This window comes from Lupinus angustifolius, chromosome LG07 (assembly GCF_001865875.1).
Source record: "Lupinus angustifolius cultivar Tanjil chromosome LG07, LupAngTanjil_v1.0, whole genome shotgun sequence".
Classification (NCBI taxonomy): Eukaryota; Viridiplantae; Streptophyta; class Magnoliopsida; order Fabales; family Fabaceae; genus Lupinus; species Lupinus angustifolius.
In genome coordinates, this window is record NC_032015.1 from 1,672,802 (window position 1) to 1,699,316 (window position 26,515).

The window sequence follows — 26,515 nt, forward strand, 5'->3', positions numbered from 1 at the left end:
AATTTAAAAAATAAAAAGTAGAATTTTAAAGTATTTTAATAATTAGGACAAAGATTTAAAATAAATGAGTTTGACAATTTAAGTCTTATCCCTAACCAATAAAATACATCAATTTTGAATGGGTTGAGCTAATTAAAATCCTTGATGTCTCCCCACATTTACCCTTCAATGAACGTAATACTATAAGTAGCTGTTGGTAGTTGTGTACTACAGAGAAGCCGGTAGTAACCATAACCATGTCTCTGCCATTCTTGTTACTGTTCATTTTCTTCTTCTCAGTTTTTCTTCTAAAACTTCTTTCCCATAACCAAAAATCTAAATCAAAAACACACTTGAGACACCCTCCAAGCCCATTAGCATTACCCATCGTTGGCCATCTCCACCTTCTTCAACCCCTTATTCATCAAGCCTTTCGAGATCTCTCTCTCAAATATGGCCCTCTTATATTCCTTAAACTTGGATATGCTAGATTCGTTGTGGCTAGTTCACCAGAACTTGCTAAAGAGATTCTCAAAATCAATGAGCTCACTTATTCTTCTCGTAAAATGAGCACTGCTATCAACTTGGTTACCTATGATAATGCAACTTTTGCTTTTGCACCTTATGACACTTATTGGAAGTTTATTAAAAAGCTTAGCACCACTGAGCTCTTGGGTAACCGAACACTTGGGCAGTTCCTACCCATTAGGACACGTGAAATACATGAATTCATTCAAACACTTGCACAAAAATCAGAGGCTAAAGAGAGAGTGGACCTTACTGAGGAGTTGTTAAAGCTTTCCAACAACATAATATCGCAAATGATGTTGAGCATTAAGAGTACTGATGACCAGGCTGAAGAGGCAAGGGCTTTGGTTCGTGATGTGACACAAATATTCGGGGAATTTAATGTGTCTGATTTCATAGGAGTTTTCAAGAACTTTGATTTGCAGGGTTTTAGAAAGAGAGCCATGCATATACATAAAAGATATGATGCTCTATTGGAGAAGATCATTTCTGATCGTGAAGAATCAAGAAAAATTCAAAAGGGTGCAAAGACAGAGGGTGATGTTGAAGATGGTGAAGAGAAGGTGAAAGATTTTCTAGACATTTTGCTAGATGTCTCTGAGGATAAAGATTGCGAGGTCAAGTTGACAAGGAACCATATCAAATCGTTAATCTTGGTGAGTACCTAGCGCCATCTCCTCCTTTAACTATATATGACGATAAACGCTACTCCTCTAGTTAAAAAAAGATAAAATTTTGATAAAATCAAAAGAATGGAAGGAACAAATTTTAATCTTTCGTCTAATAAATCAATCATAAACCCAATAATTAAGTATATTTTTTAGTAATTATTCAGTCACATAAGATAGTTTTTCAAACATTTTTATTTATTATTATGACTTTAATTTGAGACAGTTTTCATCACAATTTTTAACCATTTTAATTTTTTTACAGTATAAATTAAAAAAACTACTTAAAAAAGGAAGTTTTATTTGTTATAGAGATTGATCTGCTTATTATTTTTGGGAAATTCTATGTTTTAAATATATATTTAAAAAATTTAATTGATATTATTAAGTTACTTATTGATAAAACTTCAATATTTATATATTACTAGTGTCTATGTCCTTTGACACACATTTTTTCTGATATAAAGTGTGTCATATTTATGTTATCATTCTTTAAGTAAAGTAAAATTGAAGCTGTGATATTTGGCATGATTAAGGGTGGTAACAATCCACGTGAAGTTTTGTTGTAAAGAGACTGAACCCATAAAGCAGTAGGAGCCTAGTCATGATTAATTAGTTTGTTTAAACAATTTAAAGCTTATGTCTCATATCTTCAAAAGTTTAGTTTATCAAGGTGTTGGTTCAAGTGGTATATGATTATTCCCCTTAAGTAAGATATTCGTTTCGAATCTTGTGGATAGAAAAATATTTGTTGGAAGAATTAGCTACACATACCTTTGGATATTCTCAGCTCGAACGTGATTGCCTCCGGTGGAAGGATACATGGGAGAAACCAAAAAAAGTTTAGTTTAACATGTTAGTATGGAGTTAGACTCCTCTCCATTAATGGAGAGGCAAGTTAGGGGGGAATATACTAAAAACTCAACAGACAATGACATTTATGACCTTTACTTTTCATTGAAATTACAACTTTGGCCTTAAAAATACACTCCAAAGTGTAACTTGCAGGAGTCTTACTCGTTAGTATGTTTAAAGACTTGTTATACTATATGGTCTTGAAATATGTCATCATCACTAAACTAAAATAGGTTAACAAAGCTACTTTTAACTAGTCACATCTAACACTAACAATTAACTTATATTTATAGGGAGTAGATCTAAACCATTAGATATCCATTAGATGAATAGATCACTGAGCAGTTTAACAAGTTTAACTTTTAACTAGTTTAACAAGTTTTAACTAGTCACATCTAACACTAACAATTAACTTGTATTTACAGGGAGTAGATCTAAACCATTAGATATTCATTAGATGAATAGATCACTGAGCAGTTTAACAAGTTTAACTTTTAACTAGTTTAACAAGTTTTAACTAGTCACATCTAACACTAACAATTAACTTTTAACTAGTTTAACAAGTTTTTTGAATCAATGAGTAAATCCAAACCATTAAATTTCTCCTCATATTTTTATATTGAAGTTATATATATATATATGATGAATACATTTACACCCAATTTAAGTTACACTAGTTATACTCAATCTCAACCATTCAATCAGTGAAATAAGTGATGAGAGAGAAAATGAAAAATCTTAAATAACTTTTAAGTTTCACTCATTTGGTGTGTTGGATTTGAGAAAATAAATGACTACAATTGAGTATGACTAATGTAACTTCAATTGAGTGGAAACAAATATCTTCTCATATATATATATACACATATACATGATATTACTTATAGTAAAATAATATAATATAAACATTTTTATACTATAAGGTCAAAGATTCATTTCTGGGAGCGACACTTATCGAAAAGGACAATCACATATTTAAATGATAGTTCCTTACCTAAAAAAGGCGAGGAAATATCTTTGGTAGTACAAAAAGTAGGTCGACCTGTTAGGCTTAATATGTATTTAGAACACCTAAAATCTGATATGTTAAGCTAAATGCTAAATAGACTTTTACAAAAATCTGAATCTAACAAATATATAATCTAACCTAGCCAAGTAATAGTCCTTTGATATGCAAACTAACCTATTTCCACCTTTAGGCATGATATACACAAAACTTAAACTTTCCATCTTGTGCCCCCAATAATTAATACAGACTTATGGTAAATGTTTTTTTGTGCATTGTTGTAGTTGTCAAATGTGTTCTTCTTATATCAAGGGAGAGAAATGACATAAGTAGGAGAATGAGTATAAGAAAGAAAAAATAGTGATTAATGATGGAAATAAATAAAAATTGGAAGTTTGTGCTAGATGGATGAGGTTACAAAATAGTAAATTTGGAATAAGAAAATTATTGTTACAATGGTTACTAATTGTTTTGGTTTTAGTTTTATAGATAGTATGAAACTATAGATTATAAAAGATTTGTAATTTTAGCAACAAGTTTTAAATATTATTATTTAATATTTTATATTTATCTTTGTTTGGACCAAAAATAAATCTATGTCTCGTCTATTTTTAATTCTTATTCTATTTTCTTTGTCTTGTCGTTATAAATCAATGTTGTTCAACCAACAATTCCCTTTCTCATAGGAGAAGGATCATCTTTTTCAAAACAAAAAAAATTCTGTTGTCATGTATTAAATCAATTACTTTATAAAATAATATAAAAATATTAATTTCTGTTATTATAATTTTTTATTTTTAATTAAATAAGTTTTTTGATTGAATAAGAATATCAAGTAAAATAAAAATGATGACAAATGATCCCATCCTTTCTTTTAACCTCAAAAGTCGCAATACTTATGAGGTAGAGGACTAATAGTACCTTTTAGTGGGGGACCTTTTAGTGTATACATCATTATACTATTTCAAAACAATTAAACAATTATTTTTATCTTGCCAAAACAATTATACAGTAATTACATATCTCTCTTACCTAAAAAGAAAAATCCTGAATTTAATTTATTACTATTTCAGGATTACTTTACAGCTGCTACTGATACAACTGCAATATCAGTAGAGTGGACAATAGCAGAACTATTTAACAATCCAAGTGTTTTAAAGAAAGCCCAAGAAGAAGTGGATAGAGTTACATGCAACAAAAGATTGGTTTGTGAAGCAGACAATCCAAATCTTCCTTATATAAATGCCATTATAAAAGAAACAATGAGGCTCCATCCTCCAATATCAATGATTATGAGGAAGGGAATTGAAGACTGTATAGTTAGTGGCTATTTAATCCCAAAGGGTTCAGTAACATGCATTAATATTTGGGCTATGGGAAGGGACCCAAAAATATGGGAAAACCCATTAGAGTTCATGCCAGAAAGGTTCTTAGAAGGTGAAGGAAAGTCTATAGATACCAAAGGCCATAACTATGAGTTGTTACCTTTTGGAAGTGGTAGGAGAGGTTGTCCTGGTATGCCTTTGGCTATGAGAGAATTGCCTACTGTTATTGGAGCTTTGGTTCAGTGTTTCGAGTGGAACATGTTTGATTATAATGGTAAAATCTTAGAGAATGGTGAAACCATTGATATGGATGAACGCCCAGGATTGACTGCTCCTAGGGCCCATGATCTTATATGTATTCCAGTGGCACGATTGAATCCCACTCCTTTTCTTCAATTGTAAAGGAAGTTGTGACTAACCAACTACTTATTTCATTCTGTAAAAAATAATAATTTTGGACACTCGTATCATTATGTATTATATCTTTCTGTATGCCAGATTATGTGGTATTTGTGTTGCAAAATTAGATGTTTTTTTATCTGTAATAAAATGAAATTTGATATCTTGAGTTTTGAGGTGAAACATTTTATTTTGGAATGTATTTGTGTTGTACTTTTTTTCCTATTATACCAATGATATACATTTTCCATATGGTTAAAGAAATAATCTATTTTAAGGTATATGTTTGACCCTCCATATAAATATCATTTTTAGGAATCGAATTATTGAACATTTAGTTTTTCTGATAATTTAGCCGAACCTTATATTATTAAATCAACACATCAGATAATATGATATACTTTAGGTAAAATGAATTTTCTCTCCCTATATAAGTTTATTTCTCTATAAAATTTCTTTAATAAAAATGAAATTCATCCTTCAAAAATCTATATAATTTGAGTACCCTCAAAATAAGTAAAACTGACAAGACTTTGTCATGACATTATTTTTTTCTTTAAGATTGACTGCAGACTTTTAGATTTTACAACCAGGTGCTAACCAATAATACTCCTGAAAAGCATTCTATTGTTTTTTTAACTCCACTTTTTAGTTTCTTTATGAGATACTCCGTATTAAACAGTGATGTGGACATAAAATAATACTCCTACAAAGCTTTCTATTTAATTGTTTTCTTCAATCTAATTTAGACTTGCTTTACAAACTAAACTCACTATTCGAGTTAAGTACATTTTTTATTAACATTGATATTTTAAATTTTTCTCTTACACTTCCCTTCACATATTACTCTGCAACTTAAATTGGATTGGGGATTGACACTGCTACAAGAGAGAATGTCTTCCATATCATCTGAAAACTTTTCCTCTTCTATTAGGATAGCTAAATTTGAATAGGATGACTCAGCTTCAGGAAAAATCAATTAAGTAAGTCCCCTTTTCACCTTGAAAGAACTGTTCTTTTTATCTTTCTCTTTCTTTTCTATAAATTATTATTACATTTCATTAGTCTCTTTCTCCTTTTCTCCTTGCGATTAAAAAGGTAGTGTGAGTTTAACATTTTGTTTTTATATATCAAGGATGTATCTAAATCTATAGTTGCAGTCTGGTCCTTTCAAAACAGAAAAATTATGTAAGTAAATTTTGTCTCTAAATCCAATTATCTGTAGAATAATTGTATATCTTGTATATATATCTCCTATTGAAATTCTTTTGCATCAAAATTAACTATTGTTTGGTACGGGCTACTATGGTGACACGTACATTAAAATCGAAGCAATGTAAAACATATATTAATAGTATATAGAACTTTTGCACAATGAATACATACATTTATCTTATATTTAAAAATCTTTTACACTATTACTCTATATATATTTTTATTTTATATCATTTATTAATTTCTTAAAATGTATGGATAACTTGGGTAAAAAAAATAATATTGTAATATGATAACATTGTTTTTTTACTAAATCCATCAAAACCAAACCAAACTCAATCTATAATATAATCTCTAGCAAAATAAAATCAAGAAGATAATAAAAGAATCTACTTATTCCGGTCACAATCTCCCCCGTGCCAAACACAATATTTTTCTTTCTCTCACTTTGTTCTTTTTTCTCCAACTGTCTCTCTCCTTGGTTTCTTCTCATTCTCACTTTGTTCTTTCCATTTTCTCAATAGTCTCTTTCTCTTCTATCTCTCACTTTTTTTCTTCTCTCTTTCTCCAAATTCTTCAAATCTAAAACATCATCAAAATCTTACCATGCTGGAGCATAACGTGGAAAACAACCAGTTTAGCACCCAAATTAGCTAGTTTTTTTTTAAATGCAACAACCGGTCGGTTAAGTACCAACTCGACCACTTCATTGATTTTGAGGAATACCAGCCAGTTTCAACTAAATCTAGTGTATATCTGGTACAACAATTGTCCCATACTGAGAAGGGGTCTAGTTCACCGACATTTCGGTTGAACCGATCAGTACAATACAATTTTATTAACACTTGTTGGGATTATCACTTGTTTTTGGATCCCACCAGAACGGCTCATATGCGGTCTCAAGAAATCGTATCTTTAGATGTTTTAGAGTATCTCAGTGGTGGTCGTGAACAAAAAAATGAGGTACCTTAAAATTTGATATTAGTGGGAATGATATATTTTTATTATTAAATAGAGAATTGATATGCAATTATAGCGTAGTTTTCTTAGATGCTCTTTAGAGTATAATGTAGACATTTAATGTTACTCATTTAAATAAACATAGTTATATATAAAAATATATATTTAATAACATTCGCTTATGTAAACGCTACTGAATATATAAATTATGTGACCTATTTAACGACAATGGAGTTGCACATGTATGGATGCTCTTATAAAGTTAAGATAAAATATATGTTATATTTATGTCTATTTTTATTTATTTCTATATTTTCCCACCTAATGTAACAAATATTCTTAATTTCTCTTTCAAATTTTTGTTTACTGCACTATTTTTTCAATATATATGTGGGTTTGGGATGAAACTGCTTTTTATATTTCTCTCCACCTTTTAATCCAATTTTTTCCTTCACTAATTAGAATTAAAGTTGAAAGTAAAATATGGAAAATATGAAAATTTAAAAGGAATATTTTACTCAAATAGAATTCAATTTTCAAATTATTCAATAGTTTCTTAAATTTTGTGAATACCTGTAAATACTTTTTGAAATACAATTACAAACACAAAAGCTTGGTATTAATATTTCAAACTATATTAAATTTATTTAGTATTTTCCTTGTTTCCCATTTATATTTCTATCTCATAATTATATTCATTACTTCTTAAAGTGTGATCATCTATGGAGTGCAACAAATATCCTAAATATTTGTTGGTATATTTGCATAACCATTTAATTTTTAAAAATTTTAAAAATAGTGATTTAACGAAAATTTAATATATATATATATATATATATATATTTTACTTGGTTCATCATTCACTGTTTATTTTAACTGGGACTTGGGAAAAAATTATGTAATACGAACCAAATCAATAATTTCATTTATTTTTATCTAAAGCCAATATCACATACTGTAAAGACTAAAGACGGACAAGGTAGGCTCTAACGTCATCAACTACAGCGATTGATCTAACCTCACCTTCTGTTAAAAATACGAGATAATGACTTTGTGGAATAAGAATGTGATGAGTCACCAGTCCCATACAAAATATTAGACAAGTAATTTCCTATATACTCGGGTTTAAACCCATTAACTGAAGCTGACCCGGACCGATGCCTCTCGTAAAATTCCTTATACCTGCGCACCAATTTTGAACCTATCGAAATTTTAATTTCTTCACGCAATTTCGGGTCCGATACGATCCACGCAGACTGTTTTCTGCACGTTTCTTGAAACGCTGCGTTGAAGCTCATATAACAGGCCCTAACTTGCTCCGCCGGCATCTCCACCGTGGGATTTTCCGGAAGAAACGATAACACCTTGCTCCATCCCATTCGTTCAAACTTGGACACGTACTCTTTAACCTTCAATTTGTGCTTTGTCAACCAATCTTCCCCAAGAAGGAACCCTAGGTTCGATTTACGAACCTTTTCGACAACGTATTGCATGTTATTGGCAAGGAACAAGTAAGAAAGCGCCACGTCCTTGTATAGTTCAGCCTTTGCGTCGATTTTGCACAGCACGACGAGGATTAACCATGCGATTCGTTCTGATATATCAGACACCAACGGATTTTCATTGCGCATTGGACTGCGATAATAATTTTCCGGCAGTGGAGATTGTGGATAATCAGTGATGATATCACCGAGCACGATGCTGTAATCGGCGAGGAACGTGATGTAGTTCAAGACGTAGCGCGTGAGGGGGTGTATACCACCGGCCGGAACCGGAACCTTTGACGATTCCTTTTGAATAGCTGATTCGAACTCCGATAACATCGCACGAATGGCATCGCCGAGTTTAACCATTGAATTTACCGCAAGTGAACGGACAATTGAAGTTGATTCAAAGGAGAAGATGGATTGAATTTGAGGCCAATTGTCTGATATGGCTTCGTACAAATCAAGAGTTTTAAATATTTTCTCAGGAGTTTTCTTGGACTTCGCCACCATTTCCGGGAGTCCAAAGAGTAGTGCTGCGCCCTCTCTTGTAATCTCAGCAAAGCATGACTCCGCGATTCTCTTCTCCGATGCAGTGGCGAAAACGTGATCGCAGAGGATTCTCTCACCGTGAAAAAGAGTGCTGACGGCGATTTTCACCGCGTTCAACCACGTCTTGACCTTCAACTCAACTACCTCCCAGTCCATCTTGTTGAACTGAGAGAAGCTCAACCGTTCCACTCCGAGATGGAACAGAGCTTCATCGACGATCGATTTTCTAATGTTGATGTAAACTTTAACGCACTCTTTGCCATAGCCGGAGGAAATCATGCAATCAATGATGGCCTTCAAATCCGCCATGGCGATCATTGACATTCTCTCTGTCTCCGATATGGAGTTTCCGGCAACACGAAACTCATCGTCCACAGAGATTTCATCATCGAAATCGGAAAAGCTGCTCCTCCGATCAGTTGAGGAACGGTTAGAAACGGTTTCTGGGTCCAAGTGCTCTCTACTTGAAGATAAAATTTGACATAACTCTTTCTCAAGCGTCTTCATGGCGAGTTGCATCAAGAATTGTAATCTCACAAGTGTCTCGGAGGTAGGATCCTGTGAGACCAAGTGCTTCATAGCGGTTTGTAGTCTCTTGACGGCGTTAAGGTACTGTTTGGCTTCAAAGCGTGTGCCACTGAAAAGATGCGCGGGTTTGGTGTAAGAGGATGATGAATGGTTCGTAACGGAATCCCATTTGGTTATAAGCAACTCTGCGGTTTCGATGTTTTCTTCCTCTACGGAATCTGAAAAGGTTCGGTGAGGAGACGAAGGTGACAATGATGACAATGATGGAAAGGGTGAAGGTTTGTAGAAGATGCTTCTCATTCCCTTTCTTGGCATGTTTTCAGGTTCAGTATATTTGTTGTTTTCTATTGTAGTGAGAATAAAAGTTTTGGTGCTTGTGATTTTGAGAGAATAGTGAGAGAGAGAGAGAGAGAGAGAGAGAGAGGTACTTATAAACGTCAAAGATTTACGTCAGAATACGAGTTTTGTTTCATGTGTTGCTTTTCTTTGAAGCACACGGCTTTGTCCACGAAGATTCCAGTAAGATGAATAATCAAAATTTGCTGCCGTTTGGGCTTCATTGAATCCCAACTTATCATTCGCTATTTCTTTACTGGATTGAAAGCGAGTATTTATGGTAAAATAATTAATATTAATTATATTTATTGATAATAATTTATGAAAGATTTCCAAATAAATCCATTTAAATAAATTATCTTCCAATTAATTTTGAATGTCTCCGTCACATAAAACTAGGAAAAGTAAAAAAAATAAGATACACCAATAGTTTAAAGGTTTTTTACTTTGTCATTACATCATCACTATTAATTTTTAGTCATTATTGACTTTTAAATAAAATTATTGCAAATGAAGGGTGAATAATACACTGACTATGTATAAGCTTTACAGTGCACACATTTTACACTCATGATTTTATTAAATTTTTTCATACCTAAAAGAAAATAATACGTATCACTTATAAATCTCAGTCATTAATAAATAGAGTATTATAATATACGATATTATTTTTTATAGGTAGAAAAATTAGTACAAAAATTTAATAGGATAATATATTTTCCAATACTGTAATATAATATAAAGAAGAGGAAAGAAAGAAATATAAGTCCTTACATATACGAGGTTTATACATTGCATTATAGGATATAATGAGTCTACTTAAATCTTTATATTCACACTAGATATTAAACTTACCTTCTAAGAAAAATGGAAGTTGAATAATGTAATGATAGCACAAGTATGATATAGAAATAAGCGTAAATTAAACTTGTATTCCAACAAATTTTTACCGATAAAATAAAAACGTTTTAACATCTCTTCACTTTTAGTATCTTACATGCTATATGCACATGAAATAATGAACATATTAAATAAGATGACTTATAAGAAATAAAACTACTATCTATGGTTTTTTATAGGATCATTTTTTGATCTTGATTTTGGATCCATTTTAAGACCCTTATCAAATTTCTATGTAAATTAATTGATTTTGTACTAAAATATTATCATTAATTATCTTATGCTAAAAATACATAGGGATTTTATATTATGTTCGTAGGACACATATTATGGATACAAACAATTTCAAGATAAAAATTGCAATAAGAATCACCAAAATTATAAAATGTCACAGCTTATTTTCTAAAACTATAGGTATTTTGAAGTGAAAGTAGCAGGTAACGTGGTTGTTTTATTGATATAATACAACTTTCTGATGCATTTTTTGAACATTTAAGATGATGTTTTTTGTAAATTTAATAATAAAAAAGTCATGAAAAGAATAAAAATACTATCTATGGCTTTTTATTTGATCATTTTATGAGATTGATTTTGAACCCTTTTATAAGATTCTTGTCAAAATTGTAAGTTTATTGAGTTTTTCCTAAAATATCATTATTAATTATCTTTTACTATAAATAATAAAGGGATTTTTAATGTTTTCAGACGTGCTAAGAATAGCTAATGAAATAAATGCTTATGGGAGATGTAGAAATATCACATTTTAAAGTAAAAAATAAACCATTTTCCATGTAACCTTCCTTTCTTAAGTATTATAAACATCTGTCCTGAAATTCATTTTTGAAGAAACTTATACACATAATATTGCTTGTATATTCCATATCCTTTAACATTTAAATTTTTCATATATTATTTATTTATTTTTGATGTTTTAGAAATTTAGCACATATTTATATTGATTTCTCAATCATACGTTTATTTACTTTTATTTTTCGTCCTATATATATCTAAATTTTTATTCAGTGTAATTTCTAATGTAGATTCAAATACAGTTATTATAGTCAAATTATTACATCAACTTTTTATATCATTAATATCTTCTTAAATTATATAAATAACCTTAAATATCAAAATAATTGTATTAGAGGATAAGTATAAAAGTGGGGATAACACTGATTTAGTAATTTAATAAGGTGGAGCAGAAAAAGTCACCAAAAAATTGTTTAATGACAGCTTATTTCGAAACACGGAAATAGGTATTTTGAATTGCTACATGGTTGTCTTAATGATATATAGTTTTGGTAGATGCTCGTTTTTATGATATAATAATGCAACTTCCGATGCAATTTTTGATTTTTAGCATTGAAGATAAAGATTTTCTCTATTTCTGTTGAACCTTTCATATTAAGGTCAGCAATTTGAAAACTAAATTTAATTTAATATTTTAACACATATATGTAAATTATTTAAGTCTCGTGATCTTTTCTAGAGATTCGGTGGATGATTCAGCTAATACATGTCTATTTTCTAGAAGTAAATAATTTTTTTTGCTTTGAAAGCTAAACCCCATTACGTTGTTGATGTTCCTCACTAATACATGTCTATACATTACCGGTCTATCGTTCATCGTTTATTTTTAATTAACATTAACTTTAGAAAAATTGATATAAATAAATAATGGATAATATAATAAATGTATACAAATTTTTATATTAATGGAGTATAGATATTTTATACATAATAAAATTGACACAAACCAACCTATCATTTATGACTTGGAGGCCAACAATGTGAGATTGACGTATACATGAAACTAAGTGACCCCTTTAACGTTGATAATAGAAAAAAGACATGGAAACTTAGACGGGTTGAACAAGATCATTCAAGTGTTGCTTTTGTTCTTTTTCTACATGTCAGCAGTGAACATGCATGGTTCAAGATGAATCATGTTTAGGCAATAAATTCTCATGGATATGCTCAAGTGGAAGTAGGAATTGTGGGTCATATAGACATTGAATTTCAAGGTTTATATATAATAATGGTCCAAATATCAGTCAATGGTTGGCAGCCTGGTAAACCAGAGATAATATTACGATCATTTTTTATCTGCTGACATGCAATTTCAAGGCATAATCACTAAGATTCACTTTCGATATTAAAATAAACGAAACAATATTGGTCTAGTGGTGGTATAAAGCCTAACTAAATCCCTGAGGTCGAAGATTTGATTTCTGGAAGTGACACTTGTTGGAAAAAACAGTCACAAAACTCTGAAAGAAGAGATTAGTTTGTTACCCAAACAAAAAATTGCGAACAGTAATTGTACTATTATATTATGTGCTCCAAAAAACATGGATCAATCATGAGGTTGAACCAAGCATATTTACTTTATCCGAAGCCCAATAGTTCCTGAGCCTATTATTACAGTTTGAACTTTGAACGAGCCCAATAGCTTAGGGGAGACCAGAAGAAGAAGAAAGAAAAACGAGCCTGTGTCTGAGTTCGTACCTGCATCATCTTCTTCATTGGCATGGAGAAAGAAGTGAGTGGCATTGACCCTTCTTCGTTTACGCTTCTGGTGTCGTGTCCTTCTGGTCTTTCACCCACACAGGTAGGTTCTCTCTTAAATATGATTCATTATCATTTATTTTTGGCCTAATCAAACACATTTTCTTATATATTTAATTGAAGGTGTCTGTGACATTTAGTGACACATACGATCGGATCTCTCACCCCGACATCAACTTGGAGAACTCAATTTCTGAGGTGGATCGCATTCATCAACATTCATTTATTCATATGATTTATTCTTGGCGTTAGTATTAGGCATTACTCATTAATTAGTTCATTTTCCAATTCTGTTTCGTTATATATTCATGATTTATTTTGCGAATACAAACATTTCATCCTCCAATCAAATTCAAAACTAATAGTTATGCACTTGAGTTTGTGATCATGTTTTTGCTTTCCTTTCCTTTTTCGCGTGTAGATATGGGAGCAGAGGTCTCAGAATAACAAATCACTATTCAATGGAAAGAAGTTCAGGGTATGGTAGCCTTACTTGTTGAAATTTTGTTATGTATTGCCTACAATACTTTTATTTTGATGGTCTCATATTTGTATTATTTGGTTTCCATTACTACTGTTATGTTTCGCATAAAATAGAAATAGCTAAGATGAACAAAGGAAGTTTTTAAATTCATAGTACAATATATACAATAGACAGTGAGTTTGGCGTAATTGATAGGGTTGTTGCTTAGTGGTCGTGATGTCATGGGTTCAAATCCTGGAAATAGCCTCTCTGCTTGTGAGACTGAGGCTGCAGGTTGTGTGCATCTACCCTTCTCAAAACATCACTAAGTGATAGCCTCGAGTGGTCATTTTTAATATAACATGCACAATGCATATGTTCATTGTTGTTAGTAGTAACAATAGTAAAATTTGGCCCCTCCATGTCTATATGGTTTGAGATTTTCTTTAGCAAGAGGCATACTTTCTCAAAGGACTACTGTTAATAGAGCGTGTCTATCTTTTTCTTTCTTTGTTGCAATTGCAAACATCACAGTATGGAGGGTGTACTTTGCACAATGGAGGTGGATCTGACCCTGAACCTCGTTTATGCCTCCAACTAGGTTTGACTGACTATAGGTCTCTTCTCAATGCCGTTTTGTAAATGTTGCATTCTTATTTAGCATATTTAGTGATATTGGTAGGAAAATAATATAAATTCCTGTAGTCTGCAATGATAAGGTGTAGTTTCATTTTTCAAGTGAGAACTGGTGATCTTAGTTGATATTTTCAATGTATGTTCATGACTTCTAACATGCATTCATAATTAATATGTAATTAAAGTAAAGTTGTCATATTGGGTAAATTAGTTTGAAACTTATTTACGACACATAAAAGGTGGTCTTTGGCTGAAAAAGTATGTGCATGATATATTAAAACATTTTGAGCATTATGTATATTAGCAATCAGCTAACGTGCCAAATTTAGATGCATAGTTAGCTTTTGTATTAGTTTGAAACCAATCGAATATATTTCTTCAATTCTGTCATTACACAAAAAAATTATTTTTATTTTTATAACATTGTCTTTAAGCATAGTTTAATCTTAATTCTACTGTTTTTGCATATTTGTTTATCAGTTCTCCTTTCCCTCTACTTATTAACTATTGTTTAAGCATGCTTCCAGGACTTTTGTGGGTACAAATTTAAGCCCCTTATGGGAAAGGTTCCTGGTTCCATCAACAGGTAGATCATTATACTTTTTATCCGTTCTTTTTAGGATGGAGCTATTTACACTCCTAAAAGCCTGTTCACACTTCCCATTGACCAATCACAAACTTGTAATATAAAAAACTAAAAATGTAATTGGTTAATGTCGAGTATGGATAAGCAATTTGGAGTGCCAATAGGACCACTCTTCTTTTTAACCCAACTACTATTATCATGGAGGTCCATGTGATCTTCTCTTGTAAGCTCCTTAGTTTAGGGTAATGTTGCATGTGATCTCCTAGCTGAAGTTACATTGTATTAATATCCAATAATAATATTATCACCAGGGAGAAGGTTTGAGTTAATGAAATTTGCACCTAGAGACAGCAAAAGGGCATCTATTTTTGTGACCCTGCTCTGATACAATGGACTTTCCCTTTATGTTTGTAGAGGAGGTATTACTAGAGCCAGAAATCATTAATCACTTGGGTATTGATTGGTGAGTTTAGCATCAACTTTAGCATCTCATCAACATAAAGCTGTCCGATTCCAAACCACTTGACTATGATTGCCCAATTTCAGTCTCAGTGGTATCTGATTTCACTATCGGTTATCTTGGTACAAACTCATACAATCATTGGGTTGCCACTGAAACTACAACTTAAATCAAAGTCATATTTTTTTAGGTCCTACCTGCCTCCTTGGTGTCTTGTTTGAAATTGATTTCTATTTTATCGTCAGAAGATTGAATAGGAAAGTCAAAAATATTGTAAAGTCACATTTCTTTACCTTAATAGAATGAAGTGCTTATAATGGAAATCAAGTGAAGAAGAAGTTAAGTTGGCAAGTTACATGTATTGGTTGTATAATTATTTAATATGTTCCATTAAAAGTTAATGAGGCATTGAGCTGTGGTGGATGGAATCAGAAGGACCGAAATAGCAGAGCCTTTATGCTCCCTATGCCTCTTTCTCCTTCCTTTCTTTTTCTTTGGAATCAGTATTAATGGGTTTATCTTAATCTTTTAAAGTGATCATGTCTCTCTTTTTCATCAGATGATCCTGTTCTTTGTCAGCATACCTCCAGTCCACTAGGAAATGGTGCAGTGGTGGAGACACTCGACAACAAGATAATTGTGTTACAACGAAGTAATAATGTTGGTGAATTTCCTGGACATTTTGTTTTCCCTGGAGGCCATCCTGAGGTATTTCATAGTGTAATATAAATGCTGGATCCTTTCTATAGCTGCTGTATAGTAGTGTAGTTGTAGGTTTCTTTTATACAGTAAGGCAGTTAAATGAAGGAACTCTGTAATTAGTCTTTGATTTGTTTTTTGCGTGAGCAATGCAATTCTTTGCCATGATGTTTGCTCATCTTGGTAGTACTTTACTGTCTTCCATTTAATATTAGTTTAGATGTAAAATTCCTTGTAGATTTTACTCAATGTTGAAACTTCTAAATGATTGACAGCCTCAAGAAATTGGTATAGCATCCCATCAATATGATAAGGAGTTAACAGATTCCATTAACGGAGAGGTTTCACGAGAAATGTTCGACAGCATAATCCGTGAAGTAGTTGAAGAAATTGGAGTGCCACCCTCATCCCTTGTAAGTTTCATCTGTACTTTAATAGTATGAATATGATCACAGTATGTGGTTTTTGCCTTTCAAGTGAGTGAACTTCAGAGCTAGATTATGTTAGTTGACACTGTGATATATTTTTTTGGTTCGCATTCTACCCCTGTTGTTTGGGTGGATTAATTGTTAACAATTTTACTGCTTTTGTTGCTTATTTGTCTTGTTTTCTTTTCAGTTAGGGGTTGGATGGTGGATAGACTGAGTATCTAATTTGAACTTTTAACTGTCATATAGGGCTTTCCAGCTTTCATAGGTATATCTCGCAGGGATTTGAATGTGAGACCTGCTGCATTTTTCTTTATCAAATGCAGTCTTGACTCGAAGGAAGTTCAGCAATTCTATTCTAGTGCACAAGATGGATATGAATCAACTCAGCTATATGCTGTTTCAATGGTAAGTCTTAAAGCTTGTTTTTTTGTTGTCTAGCTACATCTATCATCCACATGAAGCAACCTTGATCGGGCTGGGAATATCCGCAATACAGCAGGACTAGTTTTCTCAATAGGTTTTTTTCATACGTGAAACTCTAATTCGGGTCCTTGCTTAAAGGGAAGCAGACATATACCGACTACCACCTGAACCGCCTGCAAGTTGGTAGCTTGTTTTTATTGTGTTGCCATGAACTCAACTCATGATAGTGTGATTATTTTTTGGTTGTTGAACATGTCCGTCTTATTTTGATAGTCACTTTACCAAGAGCCGTGCATGTAGCCCTTGGTTGTAGTGTTGTTTCTTTGTTTTGGATTGACGGAAGACCCATCAAAATGATTATAAATTCAGAGGAGATCCCATAGTGGGGCGTGGCTGTAGCGTGAAGAATTGAGGATAGTAAGATAGCTACTTCTTTAGTGCCGTTTACTCAGTGATATCTTTATCCCCAAGTTAAATTTTATGGGATCTAATTGGGGATTATAAACTTATTTTAAAGCTTAAAAGTTAGTTTGTTGTTACTACAATTCTAAAAAGAGATCATTTAAAATACCTATACTTACAAGTTACAACCACCCTTAAGCAAAACTCACTACTCTAGGCATGTTCGATGGCTAGTTAATCATAACTTGTTGTACAAGCTTGAAACAAGTACTCATGGATTTGGTAATTATCAGGTTGATTTACAAAACATGACTTCTACGATGCCTGGCTGTCATCGAGGTGGCTTTGCTCTCTATAAATCAATGGTTGAAAGCAAGAAGAATAATATTACTTGATGCAAATTTGTAGCATTCACAATTGTCAAGTATGCTTCTGTGGTATTACATGTTCCCCATTCTCTTTCCTTTGTAATTTAGTTTGATGCTGATATTGCTGCATTCAAGATGGAATGCCATAGGATTTAACAGATCTCAAATATTTCACAGGAATTTTATACATATGTTCAATTTCATGCCCAAATATACAACCTAACCAATCTAATGATGTATTTATATTGACTAGCAAACCATATGAATCATAAAACCTGTTTGGAGATCTATCCTTTAGCTTCAATTATTGATTGTTGGGCCGAAGTATATTTGAGGTATGATTTACTTTAGGATTTTATATGTATACACCGATAGTGTAATAGTTTTTATATTGTCAGTAATCATATATCATTGATTTATTAACCACTATTAATTCTCAAATAAAAGTAATAAAGATCAATAATGGGTGATGTGTTAATTTACATTGTTAGTGCATAAATTTTAAACTCTTGGTTATAAGTCTTTTTTATTAATTCATACATATTAAGAAAATTATGTAGAAATAGTTATTATTCTCCAACTTATTAAAAATTGTATCAACATTTCAAAACTATGCCTCCATTTATTTCTCTCTCTAATTTAATTGTCACTTCAGAATATAGTCTAATTTAGTATGTTGGATATGATTTTTTAATACTTCGTACGTATCATAAAGCCACTTATATTTAGAAACATATAAATCTTTTAGAGGGTAACTTATAAAAAGAGATGGAGGAAGTAAATATCTGTATATACAAGCCTTTTCTAAGGGTTGAACTAGGTATGGACTAGGCTCAGGAGGGGTAGCCTTTCTCACCCAAAAAATTTGTTTGCAATTATAATCCTCGCTAGATCCTTGTATATAATGTATTTGTAACTAATTTAGGTATATGAAGAAAAATATGTAAAAGTGGTTATGATTCATAAATTTATCAAAACACGTTATATTGCTATTTCAAAATTATTTCTATGGGAAAATGAAAGATTTATTAAAATATGTTAAAATTAATAAATATATAAAATATAATTATGAATGTGTAAATTTGATATATATTAGTATTGTGCCAATATAAATTAACATTAATAACAAACAAATTTTTAAAAGATGAGGTATAATTTGAGTGTTAAAGTATAATTGTTTGGCTTTAGTGGTTCAATTTTTATTTTTATGTAATCTTACCAAATATTTTGTAATTATACCTCCTTGGTGGGTAAATTATCGCTGTGGCATGGCATTAATATTACTGACACTGCCAAAAGTGATGCTGTTGGTGGTGGGGACTTATGAATGATGGTGTGCCTGATAATTCACGCGAGCATGCACTTAGCACTTCCGTTTCTCATTTGTAATGATTTAACTTACCAGTAGTTTCTCTAGCTGTTTTGCACCATGTCAGTTACTTTAAGTGATTTATGTTCGTTTCCTATTAAAAAATAGAAAATCCTACCTAAAAAGTTAACTATTGCAGGATAGATATTTCTAGCTCAAATATTAAGCTTTGCCTAACACATCATATTTAGGTCTAATCAATTATTAGTTGATAGTACCTCACTAAAATATAGGTCCCACCAACTTGTCATCTTCTCTTTACTTTTGCATCCGAGGAAGAACATTTTAACAAGAGAGAAGAGTTATGCATTCCACAAAGCAGGTATGGGCCAATTCTCATTTATGCATCCATCTCCTTAAGGTCTGCTTGCGAGTTTGATTAAAGAGAGGAAGGAATGAAAAATGAAAACTTGAGAATCATCTCACAAATGTATTTCATAGCTCTCAAACTTTCATTTTTCCTCCATTACATTCCAACAACCAACTCCCAAACATAGCTTAGAGTTTTTATTGATTGATTAGTGTAAGCACAACCATAAATATAACTAGAGGAATAAATATAGCTTATCACCAAAAAAATCGAAAACTCTTTTTCATCATGAATGTAAAAGGCTCCTCATCCTGTATCGTTTGATGAAAGAGATTCATTGTCTTTTATATAAAAATAAATAATACTAAAACCTCCATGATTGCGGTCGAAGAAGGTCATGTCTATGATTAATTGTTCTCCATCGATGAAATTAACCGTTCTTTGAAGCATTCTTATGTGCGATTGAAATGAAGCGTTTGTGAAGAAATTCGCATACCCGCCTTTTACTTTAAATGCAGCGTTTATAATCCGAATGTTTATTTCTTTTTTATATTTCTAGAAATGGAAAGTCGATCACGCAAAGGAAAGTTGGCAAATTTCTTCAAGTGACAATTCACTTAATTTCTATGTTAATATATAGGGGTTTATGGTTTTTTTTGTACGACCCTAAAAAAATTACCAATGTTATATATATATATGACACGTGTATTATTTTGTTTAGTTTTAGAAATATTTTTAAAAAGAAAATGATTAAATATGATACACGTCATTATTTTATTGGTTGGATAAGATAATCTATCTCTTTGTACCATGATATAGTTTATTCTATATATATATATGAGTTCTGTTTACACATGAATTAAGTTATACTAATTATATTTAATTTTGGCCATTTATTTTCTTAGATTCAATAGACTAAACGAGTGATCACAGTAAATAATGAAAGATAAAAATAAAAATCTTAAATAACTTTTAAGTTTCACTCATTTGGTTCATTGAATATAAGAAAATGAACGAGTGAGATTAAGTGTTAATGTGAAGTAAAATGATTCATCCTCATATATATATATATATATATAGAGGTTTAGAATAATGGATTTTCAGAAATAGAATATTTGGTAATCCTATGAACTAATTTATAAGTTAGTCAATAAATTTATCTAATAAAAAATAATAGACTCTAAACTTATAAATCAATATTTGATTAAATTGTAAAAGGTAGCTTGTAAGTGAGGCTAGCTTTCAGGTACAAGCTTATAGGTTTATTTCATAACGTATGAGTTAATAACTTTATTATTTTGTGTTTTCATCTATATTCTCACACTAGTAGTAATCATGTCTGAACTGAAAACATGTGTAGATATGTGAGATTAACTCTTAGATATTTTTTATTAATAAGATTTAAATCCAAGACCTTAATTAAGTAAGAATCAAACATATATCATTTGAACTAACTCACGTAACTCCTTATTTGAGTTTTAGAACATGAGATACTCAATGAGCTTATAATATAGGGTTTTTTTTAATATATTTTAGGAGTATCAATTGAAAAAGTAGTAACACTAAATAGTTGACAGGAACCTAAACTTGTGAGAGTCAATGTGAAAACTATCCTGTCAAGCGAAAGCGAGTGCACTCGCGCCAGTGGGAATAAAAGTGCGCGTGGTTCTGTTACTTCCGTTGGCATTCATTGGACATATTCGTTTTTGGTCTAATGGTTGTTCTTCAATGGCCACCACTATTGGTTATTGTCACTTTCTTATGTTCTCCTTATTTTCTATTCTTAAAACTCAATCATACTTTCTCATTTCATTATCACTACCGAGTCAGGTTCATTTATATAATGAAATCCTCCCTCTGTTTTAGATTTTTACATAAAAAGGTTCTTTCCTTACATGTGCGTTTCATGTCTTAATTCTTAACCCTTAGCATCTTATATTATTCTATACTATCTATTACTCATATCTTAATGTTTTGTTGCTTTTTCTTTCAAAATATTTATTAGCTTTCTGATATCACTTTTTTGCAAACCTGACTTATAATATATATCTCTATTTATCCCGAGTGTTAGTTACAGGGTGCCCAACCAACTGCTATGGTTCCCTAAAAGTTATTCTCTAATTCTTTTCCCATTATAAGATGTAGAACAGAACAAGGTGAGTTTCTTCCTTCAAACTCCAACCTTTTGGTTTTCACATAATGATTTGGTGAATGCTCTTGAACCCAGCTATGATTTTATTATAATTTATGCAGCTTCTTTTAAAAGTTGAAACTTTATTCAATTATGCCCTTTCCCTTTTTTTATCTTTCCAGAAAAAGAAGAAAATGCAATGAAATATTTTATTTTATCTTTGGTGAGTGGTTTTAAGTCTTAAACCTTTTTCATGTGACCACAGCAATGATTGTGGAGACAAGAAGAGGAATAACAAGTTTCTATGAGAGATGAGAATTAGTCTGTAAGGTTTTGGTTTTGATTTTCTATGTGTGATGATTTTGGATTTTGCTAATCCTTTGAGCTGCTTCAGGGAGATGATGATAATCATTATTTGGGATGAAAGATGGTAGTGTTGATTTGGATTTTTGCTGGAAGGAAGAGAAGAAAGTTGAGATATACTAATTACAGTGAAAAGTAGGAAGGGATTCATTAATTTTTGAATCCGATGGCGCAGCCACAAGTTGTGCCTGGGTCAGGGAACATCCCTAGGAAGAAAATGACCAAACAATTGACAGGAAAAAAGGATGATACACCTTTACACTCTGCAGCAAGAGCAGGAAATTTGGATGTAATTAAGGACACACTTTCTGGTACTGATGAGGGTGAAGTGCGCGAATTATTGGCAAAGCAGAATCAAGCTGGAGAAACAGCACTTTATGTTGCTGCTGAATATGGTCACATAGATATGGTTAGGGAGTTGATTCAATATTATGATCTTGCTGATGCTGGAATTAAAGCAAGGAATGGTTTTGATGCACTCCACATTTCTGCTAAACAAGGACATTTAGGTATGTAAGTCTTCACTCTATGATGTTGTAGTTTCATTTTTTGTTCTTTTGTGGTGTTTGATGTTAAGGGTATTCACCGTTTCCGTTCTGTTTCCCCTATTGTAGATGTACTGAAGATCCTTATAGAGGCTCATCCTGAATTGTCAATGACTGTGGATCCATCCAACAGCACGGCTTTGCACACGGCTGCAACACAAGGGCATATTGAGATAGTCAAATTTCTATTAGGAGTGGGAAGTAGCCTTGCAACCATTGCTAGAAGTAATGGGAAAACCACTTTGCATTCTGCTGCGAGAAATGGACATTTGGAGGTTGTGAAAGTAATTCTGGAGAAGGAGCCTGGGGTTACGACACGGACTGATAAGAAGGGCCAGACAGCACTTCACATGGCAGTGAAGGGACAGAGTCTTGAAGTGGTGGAGGAGTTGATAAAAGCCGATCCTTCTACAATAAACATGGTTGATAATAAGGGTAACACAGCATTACATATAGCAACCAGGAAGGCCAGATCTCAGGTAAATAGAATATGCTTGCCATAATTTTGCCATAGTTGTAATGATTAGAGCTGGATTATGATTTTGATCATCATCCGCATGGATAAATATGTTCTTTTCCACGGTGTGCCTATCTTGTGTTGAAAACTACTGATAGTAGTCTTATGAATCAGTGACTGCACTCAATCAGTTTGAATGATTTCTTCCAGTTCAGGGAAAGTAAGTTTGTTAGTTTAAAAACTGAGTCCATAAACTTTATTGATATATGAAAACAAATAAAGTGGAAGTTCAAAAAATTTATATATTTGGCTATTCATTTTGGTAGCAGTCATTTTAAGTTACTTTGAGGCATGCATTTTGCTAACACTATGATTGAAACCTGATGTTATGACCAATTGCCTAATTAGTCCTTTGAACTCTTCTGCTAACATTCTGATGTATGTTCCTCATAGCAAAAATTCTGGAGTCCTTTTCAGATTAGCTATGGCAGGACCCTGCAATGGTAGTATGTGGGACTGACTGATTCATCTCAATATCTTGGTCTAGACCAAATCATTTTCGATATTCTTTCATGCAGATCAACTGCTAGAATAATAATGCTATTGTTATAGATAAGGGAACAATCTGGCTGTGAAAATTAATTTAATAATTTTGCTAAAGAATTATTGGATTAAGGGTAGAGGCTGAACACTTGATTTCTGTTTGTGCAGATTATTAAACTACTTCTTGGACAGAGTGAAACAGATACCAAACTGGTTAATAGATCGGGCGAAACTGCATTAGACACTGCTGAGAAAAATGGGAACTCCAATGTTAAAGCAATTCTGCTGGAGCATGGTGTTCAAAGTGCAAAAGCCATAAAGCCTCAGGCAACAACAACTACAGCCCGTGAATTGAAACAAACTGTTAGTGACATAAAGCATGAAGTCCATTACCAGTTAGAACACACCCGCCAAACTAGAAAGCGCGTTCAAGGCATTGCCAAACGTCTAAACAAAATGCATGCCGAAGGACTTAACAATGCAATCAACTCCACAACTGTGGTTGCGGTCCTCATTGCCACTGTAGCATTTGCTGCTATTTTCACAGTTCCGGGCCAATTTGTTGATGATCCTAAAGACATTCCTCCGGGGATGTCCCTTGGTGAAGCAAATATAGCTCAAAATGCTCCATTTCTCATTTTCTTTGTATTTGATTCCATTGCCCTCTTCATTTCTCTGGCAGTCGTTGTGGTGCAAACATCGGTTGTGGTTATAGAAAGTAAAGCAAAGAAGCAGATGATGGCCATCATTAACAAGCTAATGTGGTTGGCTTGTGTACTTATTTCAGTGGCCTTCTTGGCATTGTCATTTGTTGTGGTGGGGAAGGATGAGAAGTGGTTGGCAATTCTAGTAACCATTATAGGCGCCACTATAATGGCTACAACATTAGGCATCATGTGTTATTGGGTAATTAGGCACCACATTGAAGCCTCAAATTTGACGAGCATTCAGAAATCTTCGATGGGAAGCAGGTCAAGGTCGTTTTCAGTGTCAGCGCCTATGTCAGATTCTGAGATACTAAACAACGTGTTTAACATAATGTATGCAATTTAGAAGTGCTGAGCCTTGTTATCTTCTTCACTAGCACTCTTTTTTCCAGGATCTGGTTGATCTATATCCAACTAGAGTGTATCTTTCCATTGTATATCACAAGACTAGAGCTAATGTTAATAATATGCTTAGTCAATTAAATGTGAAATGTGATATAGTTAGTATTTATTAGTGTGAAATGTGATATAGTTAGTACTTATTAGTGTGAAATGTGTATATAGTATGCTGAGTGTTGATGAGGTAGTTTGAGTTAGGTAACAGGCACCCTTCATAAAAGGTGGACTACCACTCTTCAACTCTTATGCTCTTGTTTGGATTATTCGGGTAATGGAAAACTTTTACATTTTACCCCAAAAATAATTAGGCTGCTTCAAGAAGTTACATGACCCAATGCAATTGTGAATGCCCTCATCAGAATTCTGTGAAAATTTCAACTAATGTGGATGAAGAAATAAGAAGGAATGAAAGAGTTGAGCAAAAATATTTTTGAGGAAAACAGACCAACGAAAAAAGGCTGAACTGTTAACCTTGAATTTCATTTTTTTTAAATCTCAACTACCATCTCCTTTTCCCTGAGTCATTTTTTCTTCATTTCCCAGCCTTCACATCCTATCCCACTAAAAAACACTGACTCAACATTTACTTTCCGAACAACTTAGGTGTAGAAAAAGAGAGTAACTGTTAGAAATGAACATGATAATGAGCGTAAGAGATGAGGAAGATAATGAGCGTAAGAGATGAGGAAGATAATGAGTATGAGATAATTACTATGCGAGATATAATAAAAGGGTTGGATCTTTGATTAAAGTAGCAATTTGAAAAATTAGGTTGAACTTTATAAAAACCCTGAAAATCTTTAGATTTTTTTATTGTATAGATACTTTCATATTTTATCTTTCATTCAACACAATCCTTGAAAAGAAAATTGAATTTAAAGGTATCCAAAGCAAAAAGGAAATCAACGCCTACCAATTTCAGCAACAATTTGAGTTGGTACCGCATCGGATGATAATTCGAAACGAAATGTCGTCGATTTGATCCAAAAACCGCAGCAACTTCAAATCATTGATTTCAAGCATCTCCACACTACTTCTAGCAAAAAGAGTATATCACTCTCGTAGGCTCTCCCTCACTTCGCTTCAATCCCACGTCTTCGCCATAAGACAATTTTTCGGTTTCGCCGTTCGCAAATTTCTTTTAAAATAGGTTTCAATTAAGTAATCATTTCATTTATATGCTTAATCAAATTTTATTTATGCGCTGGTGTATATTACAGGAGCATCAAGTGAGGAATCAAATGCTGAATCCCATGTAAGTGTTTAAACAAACAAAATTTAATTAGTGCAGACTGATTGTAAATATAAAGCGTAGAACAATATGTAGTATAGTGATCAAATTACATAACTGGAAGATGAAGATTACTCACCACACATACATTTAATTGTTTCAAACCCTAAAACACCGCCATAGCTAAACACTTGCACCAATTCTTTTGTATTTTTTCTTGACAGCAAGACTTTTCCCCAATCCTCGCCCACATAATGTGCTAACATTTAAAAGAAAAAGGAAAAACATAATAAACAAAAATAACCCTAACCACCGAATCCGTACAGTGTCCTACCCTGCCTCTTGAGGGCATAGACAACATCCATCGCCGTAACGGTCTTCCTTCTAGCGTGCTCAGTGTAAGTAACGGCGTCACGGATGACGTTTTCCAAGAAGATCTTGAGGACGCCACGTGTCTCTTCGTAGATAAGGCCACTGATACGCTTCACTCCACCACGACGAGCTAAACGACGAATCGCTGGCTTAGTGATACCTTGGATGTTATCACGTAACACCTTACGGTGTCGTTTTGCTCCTCCCTTTCCCAATCCTTTTCCTCCCTTTCCTCTCCCAGACATCTTTCTTTGCAAAATAGAGATCAACACAAAATGAATATTAAGTGATGAGTTTTACGAAGTTGCTTTGATTTG

At 32.6% G+C, this 26,515-nt stretch overlaps 5 protein-coding genes across 8 annotated transcripts; 3 read left to right on the forward strand and 2 right to left on the reverse strand.

The window, feature by feature from the left end:
• LOC109351614 (licodione synthase-like) lies at positions 202 to 4,943 on the forward strand. 3 transcript variants are annotated; one of them, XM_019593124.1, is made up of 3 exons: positions 202 to 1,163; positions 4,110 to 4,802; positions 4,854 to 4,943. In XM_019593124.1, exons 1-2 carry the CDS (start codon positions 237 to 239, stop codon positions 4,761 to 4,763), a joined length of 1,581 nt encoding a protein of 526 aa, XP_019448669.1. In that variant the 5' UTR covers positions 202 to 236; the 3' UTR covers positions 4,764 to 4,802; positions 4,854 to 4,943. The 3 variants fall into 3 exon arrangements, with proteins under 3 accessions (XP_019448669.1, XP_019448670.1, XP_019448668.1); XM_019593125.1 differs by having other exon boundaries at positions 4,110 to 4,795; positions 4,847 to 4,925; XM_019593123.1 differs by lacking the exon at positions 4,854 to 4,943 and having other exon boundaries at positions 4,110 to 4,841.
• Positions 7,925 to 10,007, reverse strand: LOC109352509 (exocyst complex component EXO70B1-like). Its single transcript, XM_019594521.1, has one exon. It carries the CDS (start codon positions 9,812 to 9,814, stop codon positions 7,955 to 7,957), a length of 1,860 nt encoding a protein of 619 aa, XP_019450066.1. The 5' UTR covers positions 9,815 to 10,007; the 3' UTR covers positions 7,925 to 7,954.
• Positions 13,216 to 18,119, forward strand: LOC109351801 (nudix hydrolase 9). Of its 2 annotated transcripts, XR_002108290.1 has the most exons (10): positions 13,216 to 13,346; positions 13,427 to 13,501; positions 13,725 to 13,781; positions 14,301 to 14,383; positions 14,930 to 14,988; positions 16,008 to 16,156; positions 16,423 to 16,560; positions 16,825 to 16,983; positions 17,697 to 17,871; positions 17,904 to 18,119. XR_002108290.1 is itself a non-coding variant. In XM_019593422.1 (9 exons), exons 1-9 carry the CDS (start codon positions 13,266 to 13,268, stop codon positions 17,796 to 17,798), a joined length of 903 nt encoding a protein of 300 aa, XP_019448967.1. In that variant the 5' UTR covers positions 13,216 to 13,265; the 3' UTR covers positions 17,799 to 18,119. The 2 variants fall into 2 exon arrangements, 1 of the variants encoding a protein (XP_019448967.1); XM_019593422.1 differs by having other exon boundaries at positions 17,697 to 18,119.
• Positions 21,120 to 24,675, forward strand: LOC109351617 (ankyrin repeat-containing protein At5g02620-like). Its single transcript, XM_019593130.1, has 4 exons — positions 21,120 to 21,606; positions 21,847 to 22,453; positions 22,559 to 22,968; positions 23,658 to 24,675. Exons 2-4 carry the CDS (start codon positions 22,111 to 22,113, stop codon positions 24,540 to 24,542), a joined length of 1,638 nt encoding a protein of 545 aa, XP_019448675.1. The 5' UTR covers positions 21,120 to 21,606; positions 21,847 to 22,110; the 3' UTR covers positions 24,543 to 24,675.
• On the reverse strand, positions 25,901 to 26,515 carry LOC109351618 (histone H4). The gene has a single exon (XM_019593131.1). The coding sequence runs from the start codon at positions 26,441 to 26,443 to the stop codon at positions 26,132 to 26,134; it is 312 nt and encodes a 103-aa protein (XP_019448676.1). The 5' UTR covers positions 26,444 to 26,515; the 3' UTR covers positions 25,901 to 26,131.